The following is a 23,902-nucleotide window of genomic DNA, read 5'->3' on the forward strand; positions in this document are numbered from 1 at the left end:
TGCAGGGAGAGGAGAATGAATCAACGCTGGCCAACACTAACTATCTGGCAGTGGGCTTTCTCTGTTCCACTTTAGAGCTGAATCTCTACATTCTCCAAGGGCAAGTGGTACCTCATTGTCCTCAGTCTGTTTCTGGTCCCTGCACATATCTATCAGGGGCACTCTATTGTCTTGGCTGCGTTCCACACAAAGATGTGACTGTAAGTAGTTTATTCGGGAGGTGGCCCCAGGAAACGCCAGTAGGAGTGGAGAGTGGAGAAGGGCGACAGCGAAGGAAAGAAGATAATAAAGGCAAGCTATGCGGGAGGGTCGTGCTGTCAGAGCCAGGGCCCAGTCTCCTGGGGACTCTGTGAGGCAGAGTCAGTCTTCCTAGCTGAGGGCATGGGAGCCAGGCCTTTATCCATTGACTCCTGAGAGGAGATGCTGCTGTGCTGGGGGTGGGGTGGGGTGGAATGAACCCCCTGGCAGCTGCCTGTCAGGCAAGTGAGTGGGCTCTGGCCAGAGAAAGTCTCAGTAAGGGTGGTTGGTGCTGGGAGCCGGAATCTGCCTGGTTTGCGGATAGTTTGGAAAGGGTGAGGGCTGAGGGGTTATGCGCATGGCACCCACTGTGTGTGCTACTTCTATAAGTGCCTGTTCCATGAACAATGGACCAATGAAGTTACGGCACTGCAGCCAGGAAGGGGTTGCTAGACTTCAGCAGCTATGTCTCACCTGAAGGGACCGCCCATCATCCATGGACAGCCAAGCCCAGGAAAGAGGCCCTGATCAAACCGACCACTGTAAACATCATGGAAGCTCTCGCTATAAACCTTGGCTATAGCAGGTCTATGGGGGTAGATCAGGCACTGATATTTTTTAAAGCTCCCCAGGTGATTCTAATATGCATCCACATAAGGCCTCCCACTCCAGGTGAGAAAGCACAGAAGGGGGATTCTTGTGAGATCATTCTGGAAAGGTGAACATGAGGGAACTGATGCTGTTAAGTGGCTACTATGTGCCAGGCACTATGCCAGGCATTTCTCAGCATGGCCCCACTGAGACCTCAGAGCAACCCCAGAGGGAGATGGAGCACCCACCTTTGACGGGTGAGGAGCAGCTCAGATAGGTCGGGTAACTGCCCAAGGCCCCCTGCAAATCAGAGCTGAGATTCTAATCAGCCCAGTCAGACTTGAAACCCGGGCTCTCTCAGCTGTGACTCCCATGCCTGATGCCAGATTTGGGGGCAAGAAGGAGGAGGAGCAAAAGAAGAAGGGATGAGAAGGAACAGGAGGAGGAGAGAGAAGACCTAGTTTCCCTTTATTACTTTACTAAATTTCTAATAGGAATTGTGATCATTATTCCTTGGGAAAATGCGTGGCTCTTGGGTACATGCTCTTGAACCTACATTCACAGTTGGTTCCCAAGTTCACCCTGTATGGGCAGAACAAAAGAGTCCCCCAGACCTGCTGAGGCTGGGCTCAGCTCATCCTGACTCTTCCCCACCACGCCGTTCCCTGAACATCTGCTGAGTTCCTGTCTGCTCTGTGCCCTCTCTCTGCCCCCTCCAAGCCCTGCGCCACTGCCTTCCTCTCTCACCCAGCAAGTGCTGAATGGCAACAGCACTTAAATAGCTCTCACATCCCCTCTCCTTCTCCCTCCTATTGTTCTGAAACAATGGTGCTGTGTGACGCTGACCCCACAGGGCCAGTCTCTGCCCTGGCTCCTCATCTGTCTTCCTACATGGGGTGACATCAGTCCCTCATGGGCAGTCATAGTTTGCAAAAGCAGCAGGATCAGGTGCCCACAGAGCCTGACTTCCTTGTCCTTCCTTTCCGAAGGGGTGACAAAAGCCTTGGGATCACTGCTGTGGGCAGGCCAAAGGCGACTCCCCTGTGGATGGGTTGACACCCTCCTGGCCTGCTCCCGCCCCCACCCCAGCATCCTGCCAGGTCTTGCCCTGCCCTTTGTTTGGCCGGCTTAGGCCCAACCGTCTCATCTGTCATCGTGTGACTGCTCCAGAAAGAGCTAAGTTGAAAAGTTGAGATAAAGACGCCAAACATCAAAAGGCTTCCCGTCATTCCAAAAGCTCATGAGCTGGGATAGTTTCCAGTGGTCTGCAAAAGCCAGGCTGGTGGCTGCTGAGAGGATAGGTCTCGAGAAACTGCTCAGTCTCAACGGTATGTCCCCCTAAATCTACAAGCAGGCAAAGAGCCCTTCAAAGGGTGGTGATGGAAGAAAGGAACAACTGAGATTTTAACTGTAGTTTTCAAGATAACGGGCTTTAAGGGTCTTTCCATCATAGCAGGGAGTCAAGTGCTGCATGTGGGTGCCCTCTGGGGCAGTCAGACCATATCTTCACCAATGCCTGAAAAGAAATGAGTGTCTGAAATATTCTGGTGTGTGTTTAAAAGATAATATCGTCATCTTAACATTTGTGATTTAAGAAATTAGAAATTTTTATATTATCGAAGCTACAGATCCTAGGGCTTCCTGAAGCTATGTAGCACTGTTAATGTACATGGGGGGTGTTCTTGAATTGAGTAGGTTACTGTCATTTTCTCCTGTGTCCAGCATTTAGCACTGAACCTGGTAAATAGAAGGTACACAATAAATATTTGCTGAGTGAAAATGTGCGCGGCACAGAGTAAGGGATTATAAACAGTGGTTCTTAGCCTTGGCTGCTCATTAGAATCATTTGGTGAGCCCTTTTGAACACTCCATTGCCCAGGTCTTACCCCAGGCAGAGGAAGGGTCAGGGTCTCTGGGGGTAGATCAGGCATCGATATTTTTGAAAGCTCCCCAGGCGATTCTAATATGCATCCAAAACCAGAGCACTGCTGCTGTGTGGACATGTTATTCTAACAAATGAACCTTTCACAATTGCAATACTGGCTCCCTGCCCTCTCTGACTGTTATGATTAGCCCTGAATGAGGTGGAGGCAGGAAGTGTCTTCTTTTAAGACAAGGGAAATCTCTTCCATGTCACATTCCTTTCCAGGCACACAGGCTGCCTCAGGGGTGGAAGGACCAAGAGAGTACGCTGATGGGTCTGCCCAGCAAAGGCGAGTGTTCTGTGGATCCAAGAAATGGCAAGAGAATGAGAATTTTCAGGTTTGAATGGGCATCTGCTGCCCCTCATCAAATTCATCAGCCTCATGCTCTGGAGTCAAGCTGTTGCACTGTGCCACTCCCCTTTTCAAAAACTTTCAGTTGGCTCCGCAGTGCCATCAGGATATAATTCAGATTTTCTAGGTGACCTTTGTCCCCCATGGTCTAGCCCAGGTTCCTCTTTCAGCCCTGCCTCCCACTGTGCTTGTGTGTTCCCCATCCTTCTGAGAAGGTGCACAAACCCCCAGTACACCCCGTGCCCACCACCTACATAGGTGTAACAGGGCTTCTTGCCCCATGGACAGCCTCACTGCCGTGTTCATGTTGCTTCAGCCTGAAAACAGACTCCTCTGTTTAAATGCTACCTCCTGACTGAAGCCCTTCTGGATTTTATGCAATAGGAATGAAATCTACCCTCTCTATGCTTTGCATAAGTTTCTATTAGCTCATAGTCATGTTTTACGTGAATGTAAATTATGTGATCTTGAAAATAGTGTGAATAGAAAATAACTAAGTCTTGTGGACCAGTAAAAAGAAGGGGCTAAAAAGACATTATTGGGATAATTGGCATAATCAGAACATAAACTGCAGATTAGCTAATAGCATAGTGTCAAGATTCAATTTCCTGAATGTGATAACTACATTAGTGTCAAGATTCAATTTCCTGAATGTGATAACTACATTAGTTTCTTAAGAGAACAGCTTCATTCTTGGGAATGCACACTGAAGTATTTACGAATCAAGAGGCATGATTTCTGCAACTTTCACATGGCTAAGAAAAAAAATTATATAGAAAGAGGATGATAAAATAGATGAGGCAAAATGTTAACACTGGGTGAATCTCAGTAAAGGGTATATAGGAATTCCTTGCACTATTCTTGTAACACTTCTGTTAAGTGTAAGATCATTTCCAAGTGAAAATGAAAAGGTTGCCTTGGGTGTCCAATCATCACCCCAATCAAAGCTTGTCTCTCTCTGTTCACCCACCTGAACGCCCCTCCCTCCACTGGAGCCGCCAGCCAAGTGCTACCTAGATGCTGCTTCAAGGCACGGTGGATCTGCCCTGGAGAAGGCATCTGGTAACTCCCCAGAGGCCCCCACAGGCACCTGTGGCTAATCCTGGAGAGGGGCAGGCACATGCTCCTGAGGGGAGAAGCTGCCGCCCCATGATCCCCTTTCCAATCTGTCCACTTGGCTTCCAGGTTAAGCCTGCTCTTGAGTAGCATCTCTTGGGACCTCTGTCAACAGGCCTGGCCAGGCCCTCAGGCTGCAGGTGCCCTGCCCACTCCATCAAGGGATACAGCACCATGTCCAAAAGCAGCAGCGGGCCCAGTCTGACAATTTGCAGAGGACATCTGTCTGATCTGGGAAATACATAGCCAAGTGGGACCTGACCTTGGACTAAAGCCTCACCCCCCTGGGCCTCTCTCTCCTCAGCTGTAGAATCATCACCTCGGAGTGGCTGAGGCCCAGTTCCTTTCAGCTCAGTCTTCAGTGGTGGCTGTGCAAGCAGCACTAGGCAACCATCATCCCCAAGAGATCCAATTCCACTTAGTGGCTCGAGGCTTTATCACCGAGTAACCATTTCTTCCTCCTCAGCATCCTGGGATTCATCAAAGCTTAACCAGGACACGTCCTTTCCTGGTCCCATAAATCTCTTATCTTTGAAAAAAGTGTTTAAACCCCCCTTACCTCTGAGCAGTAACAATGAAGCTGAGAACTTCCTCTTCCCCAGACAGGTGGCTTGTATCAAAGATCACGCTGAATTCATACTAGGGAAAAAGGAAGTGGTATCTGGCATCAGCAGGCATTCCAAACTTAAACTGTTCTCTTCCACTTTCTGCAGTTTATGACCTTTGGAAGCTCATTTGCATGATAAGCTTTATGTTTTATGCATAGCCTTCTGACTATCAGGCCAAAGGCACAGTCTTAACAGTAAAACCAAGCCCGATACATACTCTGGCCAGAGACCTGCTGCTCCTGTTCAGCCACTGAGGCTCTCTTTAGGAAGTGATGCGTTTACATTCTTAAACCGGGACTTACCAAGTTTCACTCACATCCCATCTTTTCAATTTCTGCCACATCTGCAAATTACATCACCTGGGATATTTGCTTCATATTATTATTGTCTTACTCTTTTAGTTTAAAGATTATTTTAAGAGAACAATTTATATCACTATCATAGATGGGAATCCAGGATCACTTGCCAAAAAGAGAAGGTAGTTGTAAAAATGTATACAATGAAAACAGAGCAATGTTGAATTCTGTTGCCTGTGGAAGCCTTTGAGCCTAAGGTCTACCCCATCTTTGCTGAAAAGGGAGATTCGCTGGTGATAGAGAAGTGTTAAAGATATGCTAGCAGGATTGGAAATGTTCTCCTGATCCGTGTGGCTAGGATTGGAAGACTGTTGAAAAGTTTTATGAGCTGAATGTTTGTGTCTCCCCCACCCGCCACTCCTCAAATTAATATGTGACCCCCTATTTGATGGTATGTGGAGGTGGGGTCGTTGGAAGGTAATCAGGTTTAGATGAGGTCATGAGGGTGAGGCCTTCATGATGGAATTAGTGCACTCAGAAGAGAACACAAAGATCTCTCTCTCTCTGTCCATGCACACACACCAAGGAAAAGCCAGATGGGCACACACACAGAAGGCGTTATTTATAAATCAGGAAGAGAGCTCTGGCCAGGAACTGAATCTGCTGGGACCTTGACCTTGAACTTCTCAACCTTAAGAACTATGAGAAATACATGCCTGTTGTTTAAACCACCCAGCCCAGGGTAATTTGTTATAGATGACTAAACTGACTAAGGCAGAAAGGGTCACTGTTAGGGTCAATGTTGTGCAGTGCTGTGTCCACGTATCGCCCACAATAACCTCATGAACCATCTAAAATTATCGAGTGTAACACTTAGTGGTGAACATCCTATGATTTGGGGGGCACTGCCCTAAGTAAATGGTGTTTATCATATACATGTCAGGCATGTGTGAGAATGTGGGAGGAACCCTTGGGTAGGGGTTATAAGACCAGGTTCTACCACAAACTGTGTGATCTTGGCTAAAATACTGTCTTTGCATTTCAATAAAAAGAGGAGGTTGGACAAAATGGTTCTTAAATTTCATCAAACTCTGAAAGCCTATAACTTATATAATGTCTAAACCTTTGGGTTCCATTATGATGAATTCTAGGCAGTGGTCTAATATTTGCAACACTGGATTCTACTGAATGCTTCCTGAAAGAAACGGACATTGGTCCATTACAATGGACCATCATCTACAGTGAACATGGACATCTCTTTCTAGACAGAAATTTCTGTTACTGTGGGACTTGTCAGCTTACAGTGGGGTGGGGGGCAGGCACAGAGACAGGGCAGGAAGAGGACAAGAAGGAAGGGAGAGGCAAGGTCTTGCCTGGTGTAGAGTTAGCGCTGGGAGGAGACCTGAATTCAATTAAACACACTAAAGACAAAAGTGAGATGAGAGGCAAAAGAATTGGGTGAGAAGCTAAAATCAGGGATGGAGGCCTGGAAGAACAGAACGTCAGAAACTGGGCAGGCTGTGAGAGATAGAAACATATGGCCATCCAAGGTAAGCCAAGTATAGTCATGAGGCTTAGCAGGTGGCCTGGAGCCTGAGGACCCTCAGGGTTGGAAGGACATGGGAATGCACGCTGGGCTGCGGACACGGGGAGCCCCATCTCTGCCGGTGACTTGTTGGGCTTTCTCCAGGGAATCACCCTCTGCTCCCATGCCCCCAATACCCAGGTTTAGTCAGTCTTGGTACAGGTCCCAGCATCTGTATGTGGCAGGAAAGTGGTGGCATTACCAGCTGGGAAAACAACCAACATTCCAATGTTCACACTTCTGTGGGCTCTATCACGATTTTGAGGGTTTTAACAAATGTTGGCTGGGCGCGGTGGCTCACGCCTGTAATCCCAGCACTTTGGGAGGCCGAGGCAAGTGGATCACTTAAGGTCAGGAGTTCAAGACCAGCCTGGCCAACATGGTGAAACTCCGTCTCTACTAAAAATACAAAAAAAAATTAGCTGGGCATGGTGGTGGGCACCTGTAATCTCAGCTACTAGGGAAGCTGAGGCAGGAGAATCACTTGAACCCGGGAGGCGGAGGCTGCAGTGAGCCAAGACTGCACCACTGCACTCCAGCCTGGGCAACAGAGAGAGACTCCCTTTCAAAAACAAACAAGCAAACAAAAATTTGACAAAATTTAACTCTCCACTAGAGAGAGAAACACACATCTTAGGTCTGATATGTGATACAGCCTGGAGTTTAAAATGAAATGGAAACTGTTACAAGTTTTTCAATTAAGCCTATTATCTGTTACTCAAAAGATTTTATTTAAATTTGTGTGCGGAGGTGCCACATACATTACTAGAGGCAATAGTGTCCATGGATTGGAGTCGTCCTTCTTTATCTCCACCTCACCCTACCTGGAGTCTAATGGGACTTGGTCTGTACTCTGCCAGCCACATGTAATCCATTTTCCAAGGGCACCCACTTATTGAGGCTTCCCTCCTCCTGGGGCGAATGTGGACAGAATGAGGAAGAGAGGCAGAAAAAAATCCGAGGAGTCATGGGCGTAAGAGTCACTGTGGTTTTGCCAAGATCACACAGTTTGTGGTAGAACCTGGTCCTATAACTCCTACCCAGGGGTTCCTCCCACATTCCCACACGTGCCTGACATGTATATGGTGAACACCATTTGTTTGGGCCACTGTTTCCCAAATCACAGGATGTTCACACTGGGAGTGGTACACTAAGATTATTTTAGATGGTTCATGAGATTATCTTGGGGGATACATGAACACAGCACTGAACAACATTGACCCTAACAGTGAAAAAGTTATTACCTTTTTGCCCTAGTCAGTTTGGGATTCCATCACAAATTACCCTAGCCTGAGTGGTTTAAACATTAATTTCTCACAGTTCTGAAGGCTGCAAAGTCCAAAATTGAGGTGCATTCAATGGGGCTTTTATGGGTTCAAGTGATTTGCTAAGAAATGACCAAGTCTTCTCCCTCACCATAACATTCTCACCATTGGTTTACAAAACAGCTACTAGATACTGGGACCAAAGAGCCTTGGAGATTAAAATGATCTGATTGTACGATCCAGGCAGGACAAAAGGATGAAGCTTTCGTTTTGTTTTGTTTTTTTTTTGAGACAAGAATCTCCCTCTGTCGCCCAGGCTGGAGTGCAGTGGCACGATCTTGGCTCACTGCAACCTCTGCCTCCCAGGTTCAAGTGATTCTCCTGCCTCAGCCTCCTGAGTAGCTAGGACTACAGGCACGTGCCACCATGTCTGGCAAATTTTTTGTATTTTTAGTAGAAATAGAGTTTCACTATGTTAGCCAGGATGGTCTTGATCTCCTGACCTCGTGATCCACTTGCCTTAGCCTCCCAAAGTGCTGGGATTACAGACATGAGCCACCACGCCCGGACAGCTTTCACATTTTTAAGGGAAAAAAGGTAGACAAAGGAATATGAGATTTCCTTCAAATCACGGCAGGGAAAACAGCTTCCATTTCCAAAGGCAGACTTGGTCTTTTAGATTCTAGTCTTGCCTCCAACCACCAAATCTTTTTACCTATGTTTGTATCTCCTTACAATGATGGCACATACTAGAAGGTTCCAAGAATGTCTGAAGATTCTGTAGTATAGTATTTGAACTTAGAAAATCTGTCTCCACGCTAATACCAAAGTGACTTAATTTCTTTACTCTTTTTAAAAATGAAGTGGGATACAGGTATTTGTGTTTTGAGAATTTTGAGAGGTCTCTTCAGAAAACTGTGAGCACCCAAGGGAGTGACAGAGTCAGGACTAGAGGTGAGGGACCACATCTTCTCCTGCGTTGCCTAGGGGACTCAAAGAGGCACAGAAAGTCCCACAAAAAAAATTATTTTCGGAAGCCCAACTAAATGGCACTTGCCAAAGTGCAGAGGCCGTGGTGTGTCCTTCACTTTCACATTTGGGGTACATCATGTGCATCAAAGAGAAAGACCACGTGGCGCAGCCCCTCTGGAGTATACCCCGGTGTACACTGCCAGCGACAAGAGTGTGGCAGGGCTTCAGTGGCCGCCCCAGCTGCTATGGGAGGCAGGGGGGTAGGAGAACTCCTCACCTCAGGGAGGCAGTGGCGGAATCAGTGGCCGGTGGGAAGGGCTGGGGGCCTGCTGCCGAGGAACGGTCCCGTCTGTGTCCCTTACCTTTGACTTTGACCTCATGAAAGGAAATCCCACGCTGCATTTCAGGAAGTCCGATTCCAGCAGCTCACAGGAGATGCCCATCTCCTCCTGAAAGAAAAAGTACCAACAGATGGGTCAGCTGCACGAAAGGCAGGTGTGCAGGGGCAGGCTCCACGGGGCAATCGAGTCCTTCGGAGCAGTGCTCAGACTGTAGGCACCAGTAGGACAAGGTGCCCTGACCAGGCCGTCTCCAGGCCCCTTTTAGCTGCCCACCTTTCCCACGGGTTCCCTGGGAAGACCGGCCGGGCGCGGTGGCTCACGCCTGTAATTCCAGCACTTTGGGAGGCTGAGGCGGGTGGATCACGAGGTCAGGAGATGAAGACCATCCTGGCTAACACGGTGAAACCCCGTCTCTACTAAAAATACAAAAAAATTAGCCGGGCATGGTGGCGGGCGCCTGTAGTCCCAGCAACACGGGAGGCTGAGGCAGGAGAATGGCGGGAACCCGGGAGGTGGAGCTTGCAGTGAGCTGAGATCTGGCCACTGCACTCCAGCCTGGGCGACAGAGCGAGACTCCATCTCAAAAAAAAAAAGAAAAAAAAGAAAAAGAGGACAAAACCACTCTTTATTCCTAACTAATGCTTTGGGTTCAAACCCTAGGGTGGTCCTGGTGAGGTGGGCTGGACCATGGGTGAGCTGGAGACCTCCTAAAGTTTGGATGAAAACACAACCCTGTCATCTTCCTGGCCCCTTTCTCCTAAGCCCACACCCTAATCCTGCCTTTTCAGATCTTGGTGGTTTAGGAAAGACAAACTCTAAGAAAATCGCACCAAGAAAAGAGAGGGTTTCTTCCTAAAACCTGAAGCGGTGAGGGCTGGGCTGTCCACAGGCAAGTCTCCCCAGGGTGTGCGGAGGGTACAAGGGTGAGGAGAGGTTTCCAAGCGTAGCCAGCTTAGGCCGGACTCTGCACACAGTGGCTTGAGAGAACCAGAAGAGAAAGGCTGTAGGGAACTGCTGTATTTCCACCTGGGCACATGGCTTCCAACTAAGGTGAAAGGAAAGCCAAGAGGCTCTTCACAAGCCACAGGACTTCTCAGAGTCACTGAAAACAAATCAGGACTTCCAAGCGGAGACAGCATGTTTACAGATTTTGGAGGAGAAGGTACAGAGGTCCTCCAATTTCCAATGTTAGTCAGCTCAGACTAACATTTCAAGGCATTTGGACAGGTGAATGAAAAATATATTTATTGTGTGTCCAACTGGTAAAAACATATGAGCATTTGCCATAATATATCTACTTAAACTATCCAATTACATGTATCTTTTATTCTAATACATTATGAACATTATCAAAAGCACCAAAAATAAAGGTGATAAAGGTAAATAATCTATGGGGCTAGAAATCAAGACAGTAATTGTGGAATAAGTGGAAGGAAGGAAGTTCTGAGTGCAGGTTACATAGGTTTGATCCTTTTGTGAAAGTTCATTGAGCTGGGAACTTAATAACTTGTATATTTTTGTTTGTTTGTTAAACATCAATACACCCTTACTTAGAAAATAGCAATGAAACAAAACCCCCAAAAGCCCAAATACAATTAAACAAAAGATAAGAGATATACAAATATAAAACTAAACTCTAATATATCTTTTTAGCATCCAGTCTCGGATATAACTGATCTCAATGATGATTAGTTTTCCAATAGCTCTCTGTGCTTTTAGCAAGTGTTATTTGCACAGAGATCTGGGATCACCTGCGTTAGTATCACCTTGGGAGCCTCTTGGGGAGGGGGGAGGGATTGCATTGGGAGTTATACCTGATGTAAATGACGAGTTGATGGGTGCAGCACACCAACATGGCACAAGTATACATATGTAACAAACCTGCACGTTATGCACATGTACCCTAGAACTTAAAGTATAATAATAAAAAAATAAAATAAAAAATAAAATTAAAAAAAAATGCAGATACCTGGGCAACACTCTAATTGCATTGCATGAGTCTTTTCTGAGTAGACACAGAGACTGCAGGGTCTGGGATGAGCATTTTCAGTACATAGTGAGCGATAAAGTTAGTAATTTTGCCGGGTAATGATGTTTGGTAGCTGCTGCTATGAGTTTTCCCCCCCCTTCAGTCCATTCGGCTGGCTGCCAGAGGAAGCTTCTTAAAATACGTCTCTCCCCAGTACAAACAGAATAAAGTCTGAAATCTTAATCCCAGCTTCCATTTTGGCCCTTCCTTTTCTGTTGTTGTTCTTCCACCCCTGCCCCATGGCACATATACGCTACTATTCTACACACACCCTGCCTGCTCTTATGTCCACACCTCCGTTTAAGTCGTCCTCACTGTCATGGAGCACCTTTCCTCAGCCCTTCCTCTGAGGTTTTTTTCCTCCGTCTTGTCCCCCAGCACTCAGGGATGGAAGCTCATGTATGTAACATGCAAATGGCACAGGATTCAGAACACGCCCTGAGCATGCGCTGAGTAGCTGAGCTGTCGTATCACACACATTTCAGCACTGAGGGAACTGGTCTGAAAGATGTTAGTCACTGTCCTTGTAGAGCTCAGAGTTCAGAAGGGGTGGGGACCTCCCAGCAGAGACACAGATATTTACATGGCTGTGTGATGGCAAGTGTGAGGGCTACTCTTAGAACCTAGAGAACAGGCATTGGCAATTTCAATAAGGAAAACCAGAGAATGATTTCTCAAATGCTATTTCAAGAACTGCATGGCATTAATGATTCACCATAGGTGGCCTTTCACTACCATCTTCTTCCCCATATTCCTCCTGCCAGAAGCAACACCCACAATTGTCCCAAGTAGACACTACCCTAAATCCTGGCTAATCGGCCTGTTGACATCAGAGGCAGCAAGCCAAAGTCTTATACGACCTGAGTTCTCTTGGTTTCCTGGGGACGGTCCTGGTTCATGTTTGTCATTCTGGTATTATTACTCTAAAGAGTGTCCCAGGATAAACAAATATATATGTAATATGTATAATATATAAAATACATACGTATAATATATAATATATATTTATTTTATATATACATATATATTACATGCTTACCTAACTCTGTTACCAATTTCTCTTGTAATGCCCAATACCTCACTGGGAATTCCTTTCAAACCAGGAGAGAAGCTTTAGTTTTAAGTCAAAGGCCTATCTGTTCTTGAAGTAAACATTTATTGGTCGGGCGCTGTGGCTCACGCCTGTAATCCCAGCACTTTGGGAGGCCAAGGCAGGCAGATCACGAGGTCAAGAGACTGAGACCAGCCTGGCCAGCATGGTGAAACCCTGTCTCTACTACAAATACAAAAATTAGTTGGGCGTGGTGGCGCATACCTGTAGTCCCAGCTACAGTACCTGTAGTACCAGTAGTCCTCAGGAGGCTGAGGCAGGAGAATTGCTTGAACCAGGGAGGTGGAGGTTGCAGTGAGCCGAGATCACATCACTGTACTCCAGCCTGGCGACAGAGGAAGACTCTGTCTCAAAAATAAAAATAAAAATAAAAATAAAACAAAAAGATTTATTGCCCCAAAGACTTCTTCAGTTTTCGCATGTGTGAAATAAATGTCTTCAAAAATTTACTCTGGGACTCAAGAAAACCTCAGTTTAATTAGCTTTGACCTAAAACAATAGTACTTCTGATCATTCAAAAGCTGCTCAGCTACCTTATTTTTGTTAATTCCCAAATGCTAGAAAATAACATTTATATCAGCATTTATTTAACTATTCCTGGTCTCTCTTCCACTTTACTCAGTTGAATAAAAATTTCAAAATTCTGCTTGGATCTTGGTGAGGACAGGCCAAAACAGTAAACCAAAGACATCATCTCTAGGAACAAGAGAGCTGAGCCTATGGTTCATGACTCATGTGCTCCGGGATGGTGTTACAGGAAGGAATGTCATGGATTACCCTTCTGCCGCCTGTCAGCACCAACAGAGCTGTTTATACTGGCCTTGTAAACTGCCTTGACCAAATGTTTTTAATTCTATACCCCTCTCTTCTACTACTGTGATTTCCAAGGAGGCCCAGAGGTGTATCAGAGCATGTGTTTTGGCAAAAGCACTACCACTCCTTGTGTGAATGCTGGCAGTGCTCCACTCAGAACCCCCTTACTAGATAGGTAGATAGGTACAACAGCTTGAAAGGAATTGCTTTGCCTGGGAGGTTATGACACCTTCCCCAAAAGCCTTCCATAGCCTCTGATTGACGTGGGTACCCAAGGATGTTCCCTTTGCCTCAAGACAGGACCAACTCTGTTGTACAATTAATGTTCCAGAGCTCCCATGGGACTGGGTGAAGCAGACTCCAGCTGAGCCCACATGCCTGTTTGGCTCCTTCCCTTCATTCTGCTCCATTCGCTCCTCTCGCCCCAATAAATCCCTTTCATGAGAATCCATCTCGGGTGCTGCTTCTGGTGAATCTGACCTCAGATAATACTCTTCCCTTATGAGGCTGCTGGCACTGAGAGCCACTGCAAAGTACTAGACATTTGCTCCCAGGTGGGGAGAGGCAATGAAAGGAGGATGAGGAGAAAGCTCACATGTTTATGATTCTTGCTGAAATCCATCCTAAGGAAGAGAAAACATCCCTAACTGCAGTTTATAAAGGCTGTAAGGCTTCCGCATTAGGGGAGCCCTTCATTCCAAGGCAACACCAGTACCCACTTTGTTCTCCTGGTTTCGGATCATGCCCAGGGCATAACCTTAAAAAGCAGAGTCATCATGGAGTCACATGTCTTCTTGGTAGCCAGGCAGGTACCCAAGAGTCACAGACATACCCACAATGTAATTCTTTTAAATAAAAATAAAATCTCATATTTAAAATGAATTGAATTTTTAAAACCAATTCAATTAAAAATACAAATTTTGGGGAGATATGGCTAATCTAAGCTGTCCCCAGTTCTAGGCAACATGGCAGTGGAGAGCGCTCTGGTTGGGAGTTGCCTATGACCTCTGCCAGGCACTTGGTATCCACCAGGATACATATGGGAGAGATTCCAGGGACCAGGCTTCTCCTGTGCTCTGATTGCTTCCACGTTCCAATCACTGCCTACACTGGCTTTAACTTAGAGAACTTAACGTTAGCATTTATCAAGGCTGACGGTTATGAGATGCTCGGCTGACCGGGAACACGGACCAGTGAACAAACTGTCTATCTAATGTCCCCAATTGCCAGTGTAGACATCTCATTATCTGATTACAATACAATGCAAATCAAATACAGAGTGAAACAGAAATCTTGCTCTAAAAGATGCAGACTTTCATGAAATCAATGAAAGTGATGTTGAAAAATGGATAAAACCACTGCAAAACCACTGATAAATCTGGATCTGGCAGAGTTAGATCAGTTAACTGTTGAAAGAGTCAAAATTCTCTTGGATACGACTTTAAGATGCTTCAGAAGACAAAGATGTAATTTAAAAAGATCAAGAGAAGCCCTTAGGAAAAACTGGCCATTGTAAAAATGATCCTTTCGTGATTGTACCGAAAACCAGACAAAATATGAAGCAAAGGATGTTATCTTATGCAACAGCAGGAAAATTCACATCCAAAGGCTGCCTATCCAGCACTCAATTCCTTCTTTTGTTTCAGAAGTTAGGGCACTGTTATTTTAAACACTCTAATAAAGCAAATAATCTTTTGCCTTGGGTCTAAGATATCTTTGACAATTATAATTACAATGTTTTGAGTGTCATTGAATAAATGCAGGATAAAATAAACCTAATTTCATAATTTTTAGCTGCACATTTCAAGCAAGGTCTCAATCAAAACTTTAAAAAAGATTTTTATTATAAAATTTTAGACCCTATTTTAAGAGGATTCATATAACTGGCCTTTTCCCCAGTTCCACTTTTCCTTGTCTGGCAAGGACGTTCAATACTCTCAAGGGCTTCTCGCTGAAGATTATGGAAGATTCAATTAAAAATTTCTACTAACATACAGATGGTCCCTGACTTATGATGATTCTACTTAAGATTTTTCAACCTTCTGATGGTGCAAAAGCAATAGGTATTCAGTAGAAAGTGGTAGAAAACTGTACAATACTCTCAAGATGGTAGGCAGTGCAGCGAACTGTAGCACCTTGTCAGCCACATTATCACCAGGGTAAACAACCGACACTCTAAGGAGAGCTGTGTTGCCAGATGATTCTGCCCAATTGTAGGTTAATGGAACTGTTCTGAGCGTGTTTAAGTAGGCTAGGCTAAGCTATGATGTTTGGTAGGTTGGTGTATTAAATACATTTTCAACTTATGATATTTTCAACTAATTATGGGTTTATCAGGACATAACCCCAACATAATTCAAGGAGCATCTGCACATTACTCTCAGGATCAGGAAATCATCAGTTAACATTTTAAAAAACACAGTGATGAAAAGCATAGTTGATTTATGCATACTCATTTCTGTATTCTCAGTGCCTGGCACTTAGCCTAGAACTTAGTAGCTCCTGAGTTTGCATTTATTAAATGAATAGGCTTTGACTTGTGGAAGATTCCAAAGAAGGGGCTGCAAGAAGCAGCTCATTTGCTGGTCTGCCTGGCACAAGAGATGCTTGCCTTGGCAAAGACCTTCTCTCATCCAGACATACCTTGGCTGTCCCAGCCCTGGAAGCTTGGCCAGCAGAGCCAGGCTCCAGCCCTGTTTGTAACGTGCAGAGGTTGGAAGAATCGAATAATGAAATTAGTGAGCCTCTTTGGCCTTCGGGCTCCTTCCTCCCAATCATACAAGCATCTGATGTCAGTCTAGACTCAGGCCTTACTTGACCATGAATGCAGCGCTCTTTGGGAACAGAATATCTTTGTGGTCAGTGATCTGTTTATGCTCAATGCTAGGTAGAGTTTGAAGTCTGACTTCCAACTTTCTAGTTCTCACATGTGTTTGTTAAACTGAAGATGACCCTGGTGTCTCTACATCTGACTGTCAGTCTGGCAATTTAGTGTTCCTCTAAGACCCTTTCCTTCTTCCAGACACAACAAGCATGACCCTTGTGGGCTGGTAAAAGGGGCCCCACGTTAACTCACTTAATTTAGAATTTGGCTAAATTTTGGAAGCACTTTATCCCCAAATTCCGTAATCAACTGAGGTGTCAGAGGTGAGCAGAGGTTCTCCATAACCTGGCTCAATGAGTTAACACAAAACATTCTCAGCAAACACTTTATTAGTGGCACTCAATGATGAGTCAGCTTGTACCTTACCAGAACAAATAGTCGTATTCCCAGAGGGGAATCCTTTGGGATTGAGCCATAAAGTTCCTACCCATGAAGAAAAACACATGAGCTTGCAGCATAGAAAGTGTACAACCTTTGGCATTAGCGCCCCAATTTTGATTACTGACTCAGATATATACCAGCAATGTGCTGTCAGGCAAATCAGCCATCCTTTCAATAAGCCTCGAGACCCTTACCAGTAAAATGAAGTCATAACAGGTGCCTTATAGGAGTATTGCTGGACTACCACTGCTGATGCATGTAGGATGGAGTACGTAGCCTCTACTTAGTCATGGTTTACTGCGTGCCAGGTAGTGTTTTAAATCCATTATCTAAAAACTCTATGGATAGCTTCTCTTTATTCCCGTTTTATGAGGAGGAAACTGGAATGCGAAGTTTTATCACTTGCCCAGGGTTTCCCAGTTGGTAAATGATGCAGCCAGGATGTGAGCCGGACACATTCCTTCCCAAAGCTCCTCTGCATGTTCTCCTTCAATCTTAACTTCCTTTCCTGACCCAACCCCCCTGCATATCTCCTTACAGAACATGACATGGTGCTTTGAATACACATGGGTGTGGGGAAAGGGCCTGTCATTTGAACAGCTTATGAATTACAGACCCCAGCCATCAAAACACACTCTTCCATGTACTAGATTCACACAATACCTTGTCTCCTGCCACTTGCTCAGGCCCTGATGATATACTCTTGGCTGAGGGTTTCTCAGGGATAGTCCTGGAGTCAGAACAAACACAAGTCATGGTACTCTTGAATCAAGGAAGAGTACACAATACATAACTATGAAAATATGAACCTCCCACTGGAATGAAGCCACACAAGCAAGCACTCCTGTTGATCCCTGAGCAGAGATGCAGAGGGTGAACTGTTGTTGATGCGCTAGTCAAACTTCTGAAAGAGGCTCATGTAGCCAATCCATAAGGGGTCATGAAAAATCAGAGGCAGATGGGATCTGAGAAGTCACAGAGAGGGTGCTTTTCTTTGTATCCAGAATGTTGGCAACATGAAGACCAAGTATAAGCCTTGCTGGGGTCTTAACATACTCAAAGTTTCCCTCTGAAAGAACTTATACATCATCCATCTGTACATTCATTCATTCACTCACCAATCATCTAACAAACACCTACAAGATGTGAGACACAGAATGGGCAGAATACAAATGACAGGTAAGAAGGGATCTCGGCCGGGCTCGGTGACTCACAACTGTAATCCCAGCGATTTGGGAGGCCTAGGTGGGTGGATCACCTGAGGTCAGGAGTTTGAGACCATCCTGGCCAACATGGTGAAACTCCATCTCTACTAAAAATACAAAAAATTAGCTGGGCGTGTTGGCAGATGCCTGTAATCCCAGCTACTTGGGAGGCTGAGGCAGGAGAATCACTTGGACCCAGGAGGCGGAGGTTGCAGTAAGCCGAGATTGCGCCATTGCACTCTAGGCTGGGGCAACAAGAGAGAAACTCTGTCTCAAAAAAAAAAAGAGACAGCATTTAGTAAGCAAAGACTCCAAATTAATACATTTTAATAGAGAAGGAAAGAGTATTGGTTTAATATGATCCAGGCTACAAGGGACCTAAATAAATTGTTCCAAGAGCTCACAGCAGAGTGCCACCCTCTTTGCCTGGTGGAGTAAATAAAAAAGCAAGTATATCAAAAAAGGTGACTTTAGGGTGGGCCTTCAAAGGATAAGAATTTGCCTCATTTGGGTGGAGCACTATGATGGGAGAGGCAGTGACATAGTAGCAGAGAGGGTGAAATGAATGGGGTAGATGTTTTGGGACAAGGCTAGTACAGGGTAGCACCAAGAGAGACAGCACCAGGGCAAGTGACAGCTGTGTGCCCAGAGGCTGAGTGGCATTCCTTCCCTTGATGTAAGCCCGAGGCTTCCAGCTCCACAGGCTCTGAAGTCAGCTTCTGAATGACACTGCAGATCTAGCTGTGAAGAACTTCCATCCTCTGCTCCTGGGAGAAATACTGAAGTCAGAGGGCAGATGAGAAATACTGAAGTCAGAGGGCAAACGTGTAATTTCCAATAAGTGATATAGTTGCCCTGTGCAACATGGGGCTTCTATCAGCAGGGCCAGAGAATTCCTGTCTTGGAGGTCAAAAAGGGAAAGCAGTTGCAATCAGAAGGTTGCTTAGTGAGTTAAGGAAGAATTTTACATTTTGAGTACCCCTTTGTTTATTCATTAACTCGTTGAAGAGCTATTCACTGACTGCTGCCCCATATCAAGCCCTATTCTAGGGGATGGGGCTACAATGGCAAACATAGTCCTGCCGAAACAGCACATGTAGCCTATAGGTGGAGATGGCAAAAACAAAAAACTCAAAAGGAAATGAAAAATAACTGGCCGAGCACGGTGTCTCACACCTGTAATCCCAGCACCTTGGGAGGCCGAGGCAAGGGGATCACTTGAGGCCAGGAGTTTGTGACCAGCCTGGCCAACATAACAAAACCCTGTCTCCACTAAAAACACAAAAATTAGCCCGGTTGTGGTAACACACACCCGTAGCCCCAGCTACTTGATAGGCTGAGGTGGGAGGATCGATTGAACCTAAGAGGTGGAGGATGAACCCAGGAGGCGGAGGCTGCAGTGAGCCAAGATCGCACCACTGCACTCCATCCTGGGCGACACATAGAGACTCTGCCTCAAATAACAACAACAACAACAACAACAACAAAAGTAGCAAAAGAAAAACTGGATAATCTGGATATCATCAAAATTTAAAACTCATGTGTTTCAAAGGACACCATCAAGAAAGTGAAAAAATCTACAGGATGAGAATATTTTGAATAATATGTCTAATAGGAACTTCAGGATATATTTTTAAAAAGTCTTGCAGCTCAATAATAAAAAGATAAGTAACCCAACTAACGAATGGATAAAGGATCTGAATAGTTCTTCCAAAAAATACATACAGATGGCCAATAATCACATGAAAACATGCTCAACATCATTAACCTTCAGGGAAATCTAAATCAAAACCACAATGAGATACTACTTCATACTCATCAGAATGGCTACAATAAAAAAGACAATAACAAATGCTGGACAGGATGTGGACAAACTAGAACCATTATATACTACTGGTGGGAATGTAAAACAGTATAGTGGCTTTGAAAAGCAGGCTGGCAGTTTTTTAACCATGAAATATAAGTTACCATGCAACCCAGCAATCCCACTCTTAGGTATGTACCCAAGAGAAATAAAAACAAGAGCCCACACAAAAACGTGTACACAAATATTGATAGCAGCATAATTTGTAACAGACAAAAATTGGAAACAATCTAATGTCCAGCAACTGAGGAATGAATAAACACAATGTGGTATATCCATACAATGGAATATTATTCAGCCACGTAAAGGAATGAAGTATGACACAGGCCACAAACAAATGAACTCTGAAAACATGATGCTAAAGTGACAGAAGCCAGTCACAAAGGACTGGCTCCATTTCATATCAATGATTCCACTTATACACAATGTCCAGAATAGCCAAATCTAGAGAGACAGAAAGTAGATTTGTGGTTGCCTTGGGCTGGTGGAAATAGGGGAAAGGGTACAGCAGCTAAGAAGTATGGGGATTCTTTTTGAGGCAATGAAATGTTCTAAAATTGACTGTGGCATTTCAGATGTACAACTCTGAAAATATACTCAAACCCACTGAATTGTATACTTGAAAAGGGTTAATTGCATGGCATCTGAACTATATCTCAATGAACCTGTTTAAAGTAATCACAGTCTGTGAGAGGCATTCTGAAGGAGGCAAACAGCATTACACCTGGTATAAGTGGAGGGAAGGCCCTTTTGAGGAGGTACCATTTAGCTGAGACCTGCAGGCTAAGAAGGGGCTAAGCACATGAAGGGAGAGTGAAGAGTGTCCCTGACAGAAGAACCAGCATGTGTGGGGAAGGGAATGGTGAGTTCCAGAAACCAACCAGAGGCCACAAGTTTGGGAAGCGACAGATGAAAGGCCAGGCCATGCGGAGTCCTGCTGCTCATCAGGAGTTTGGACTTGGATCCAAGTACAGAGGGAAGGGACTGGAGGGCTCTAAGCAGAGGAGTCATACCATCTGATTCACATTTTTAAGAATATTTTTAGTTGTGATGTAAGAATAGACCAGAGGCGGCCTGGGGTGAGGAACACGCAACAATAAGTAGAAAAGGTTTCTTCCTCACCTCTCCCAAAACATTCATGGAAATGGAGTCTGAACAGGTGGGGAACACAGATCAGATAAACTAAAAGTATCCTTAAGGAACCAGAGCACACAGTGACTCCAGCACAGATGCCAAATACAGACGATGGGCTGGCAAGGCTGGGAAGGAGCTGGCCACGGACACTCCGAGGGAACCAGAGGTGATTACCCATGCACATGGGGGATTTGGAGAATCAGGGCAAAGAAAGCACTACAAAGCCATTTGCTTTCTTGAAATTTTGTCAAAACATCCATTTGGAAGCCACGACCTACACTATTCTAAATTTGTTCTTTCCAAGCTTAAAAAAGTGAAACAAGCAAAAACTACAGTCAAAACAAATGTTGGAGGCAGATGAACCATGTAACTGCTAATGCAAAATTCCTCTCCCAAGTTAGGTAGTGAAATTCGGAGGGCAGGTATGAGTGGCTTACACCTGTAATCCTGGCGTTTTGGGAGGCTAAGGCAGGAGGTTCACTTGAGGCCAGGAGTTCGAGGCCAGCCTGGACAACATAGTAAGACCCTGTCTCAACAAAAATAAAAATTAGCCAGATGTGGTGGCACACATCTGTGGTCCCAGCTACCTGGGAGTTGAGATGGGAAGATCACAGGCACAGGAAGGTTGCAGTGAGATATGATTGCACCACTGCACTCCAGCCTGGGTGCCAGAGTGAGTCTATCTCAAAAGAAAAAAAAAAAGAAAAGAAAGAAAAGAAATTTGAAGTGCAAGGAAATAACCCTGTGCCAGTCACTGGCAGTTGCAGACTGGCTGGCATCAGAAGCAATTACGTGATCAAATGGAGACGGCGAGGTCTCGTCCCAAACAGTCCACTTGGCCCTGAGGATAAAAGTGCCTTGAAAGATTTAAAATGAGTAAAAATAATCTTACATTTAAAAAAATGAATACAAATTCAAAAGCACTTGAACAAGCTGTCTCGTTCCTAACACATCCCTCTGTAGTGTGGTGAATCAACCCTGTTTAGGACTAATCATTACATTTTTTCCAAAGTGAAGACAGACAAAAACACTCCTCTAAATCCTGGTGATTGTCCTCTTCAGGACCACAGGATATGAAATTAAGAAGCTAAATAAACAAATAAATCTAAGTCAACCAGTCGTTAACAGAAAGCCCAAAGTACAAAGACCAGCAAGACATCCCTTCTAAAGCCTAAGAAATAATTAAAGCATTTGATGTTCACTCAGGAAGATTTTCCTTCTGTTAAATGGTCACAAATGAATTATTCTCAGATTTTTAAAAACTGGTTTCTCTTCTTCAATTAAAAAAAATTTCCTCAGAGGCTGCAAAGTCTTAGTCAACAAACTAAGAATTCAAAGTTGAATTCCATCTAATGAATTAAATTATTTTTATTTTCTATCACTCTTTTCCTTTGTCTTACAGGCTGACTGAAAACTCAACAAGTGGGGACCTCCCCTGAAATGACAGGAAATAATTTAACCTCGTGGCATAAAAACAACTCATGAATGGTGTTTGGATGAAAAGGTTATGTAGGAGTCAAGTGTTTGAAGGGGCTCAGGTACTTACTAAAATCCTGGCCAGAAATCTTCATAGAAATGTACTCACGGTGAAGAGTTCCTTCTCCCCTACAAACTCCCTTCTACTCTGCTCATTCAAAATTGGTTTGCAACTTGAAGTTGTGAAGGCCTTGCTACTCAAAGTGTGGTCCCTGGACACGCTCACTGTTAGAAATGCAGATTCTCAGGCCCCACCCCAGACCTGATGAGTTAGAAGCTAACCTCTGTGAACATGGACATTTGAGAAGCACGGCTCCATGTCACTGAGCCCTCCCTGGAGGAAACATGATATTCACCACATGAAGACCACCTTCTTCATGATACCCTCTGCCTTCCAGAAAAATAATATGTATACTTTCCATGTTATTTGAGAGAGATTGTCTGTGTGAGTATTTACTTTTCTGGAACTGAAGACCTGTCTATTCACATGCCCCTTATCGGAGCAGACTTTAGCACAAGCATTGGGGTGTAATTAGTTTGTTTGGGTGGTGATCTCAGGGAGCTCCACGAGAGAGTAGTGAAGTGTGTCACCAACAGGTGAGAAAGCTGGGGCATCTATCCATCTCGCTGGTCTCTCCTTGGTAGAAAACTGTACTGGGGACGTTGACTATCCTGCACTTCCAGCCCTCCTGAGTCCTGGGTGCAGCACACTCCTGTAGCCAGAGAAAGGTGCTAACCAAAGAGACACGGGCAGGTCTCAGCCTGCAGAGGACTGTCACAGGCGGCCTCCAGGGTGGGTGGAGGGGACATGGAGGGTGTTGACAGCATCTCTCCACATCCTCTCCCTCTGCACAAGCAACTGGGCTGGTGGAGCTGTGGACTGAGAACAGAGGCCGGGGGCAGCTACTGCTGAACTTCTTTGGCTGCAGATGAAGGGGTGGGGCCTGAGAGGACCTCTTCCTAGTCTAGGACCCTTGGAGTGTGTCTCCACAGCTCAACCTGTCAGCTCATGGAGCCCTGTCTCAGGGGGCAGCAGCTTACTAATCTCTTCCCTCGGGTTGGCACATCCACTTTGCTACTCGTGGGTACATCTCAGGACTCTTCTTAAAGAACTGGTATCCACTTTTAGGATGAGCCCTCCTCCCTTTCTCTTTGTTGATTCAACAGGTCAGCTCCAATCTCCTCTTACCGAGACCAGCACAAAAGGGCCTCCTGGTGGATGCCTTGCTCTCAGCTCTCTCCCCTGATGTGTTCTGCAAACTGCCACAGATGAATCCCAATATGACACTTTGTTTTTGCTAAAGAGCCTTCAAAGGTTGTTAACAAGCAACATTCTTCATTGGTTCTTAACTGGGGGTGTGCACTAGAACCACCTGGGAGCCAGAGATGCCATGCCCAGCTGTACAGGCTGAACACTGCATAGAAGTCCTGGCTGCTCTCACCAAGCCCTTCACCTTGGCATGAGTCTCTCCAATTTGCATAACAGTGCTGGAAAGGTGATGATGATGATCCTATGAAAAGCTTTGTAAAATAGACCCAGATGCAGGCCCCTCTGTGTGGCCACAGAATCAACGCATGCGACGTGGGCAGGCATGTGCTGAAAGCTTCCCAGGTGGTTCTGATGGACACCCAAGTTAACAACCTTCAAAAGTGAAACTGCATTGAAATTCTCTGGTGGGCTTGTTGAAGATGCAGATTGCAGGCCCCAGCCTCCAGAG

At 45.3% G+C, this 23,902-nt stretch overlaps 1 protein-coding gene and 1 long non-coding RNA gene across 4 annotated transcripts in view; one reads left to right on the top strand and one right to left on the bottom strand.

Moving 5' to 3' along the window:
* The window catches only part of ITGA9 (integrin subunit alpha 9), a 384,455-nt gene that overhangs the window by 82,459 nt on the left and 278,094 nt on the right, over positions 1 to 23,902 (bottom strand). For all 3 annotated transcript variants that reach the window (XM_007971773.3, XM_007971776.3, XM_037988454.2), the window contains exons 19-20: positions 9,309 to 9,395; positions 4,780 to 4,859 (exon numbers count right to left, since the gene is read on the bottom strand). In XM_007971773.3, the coding sequence (XP_007969964.3) occupies positions 4,780 to 4,859; positions 9,309 to 9,395 (167 nt within the window). The remainder of the gene's footprint in view (positions 1 to 4,779; positions 4,860 to 9,308; positions 9,396 to 23,902) is intronic.
* LOC140713459 (uncharacterized) lies at positions 5 to 22,535 on the top strand. The gene is made up of 3 exons (XR_012095535.1): positions 5 to 2,156; positions 2,978 to 3,090; positions 22,111 to 22,535. It is a non-coding gene; the product is annotated as an uncharacterized lncRNA (long non-coding RNA).

The sequence above is a fragment of the Chlorocebus sabaeus genome, chromosome 15, assembly GCF_047675955.1.
Source record: "Chlorocebus sabaeus isolate Y175 chromosome 15, mChlSab1.0.hap1, whole genome shotgun sequence".
Classification (NCBI taxonomy): domain Eukaryota; kingdom Metazoa; phylum Chordata; class Mammalia; order Primates; family Cercopithecidae; genus Chlorocebus; species Chlorocebus sabaeus.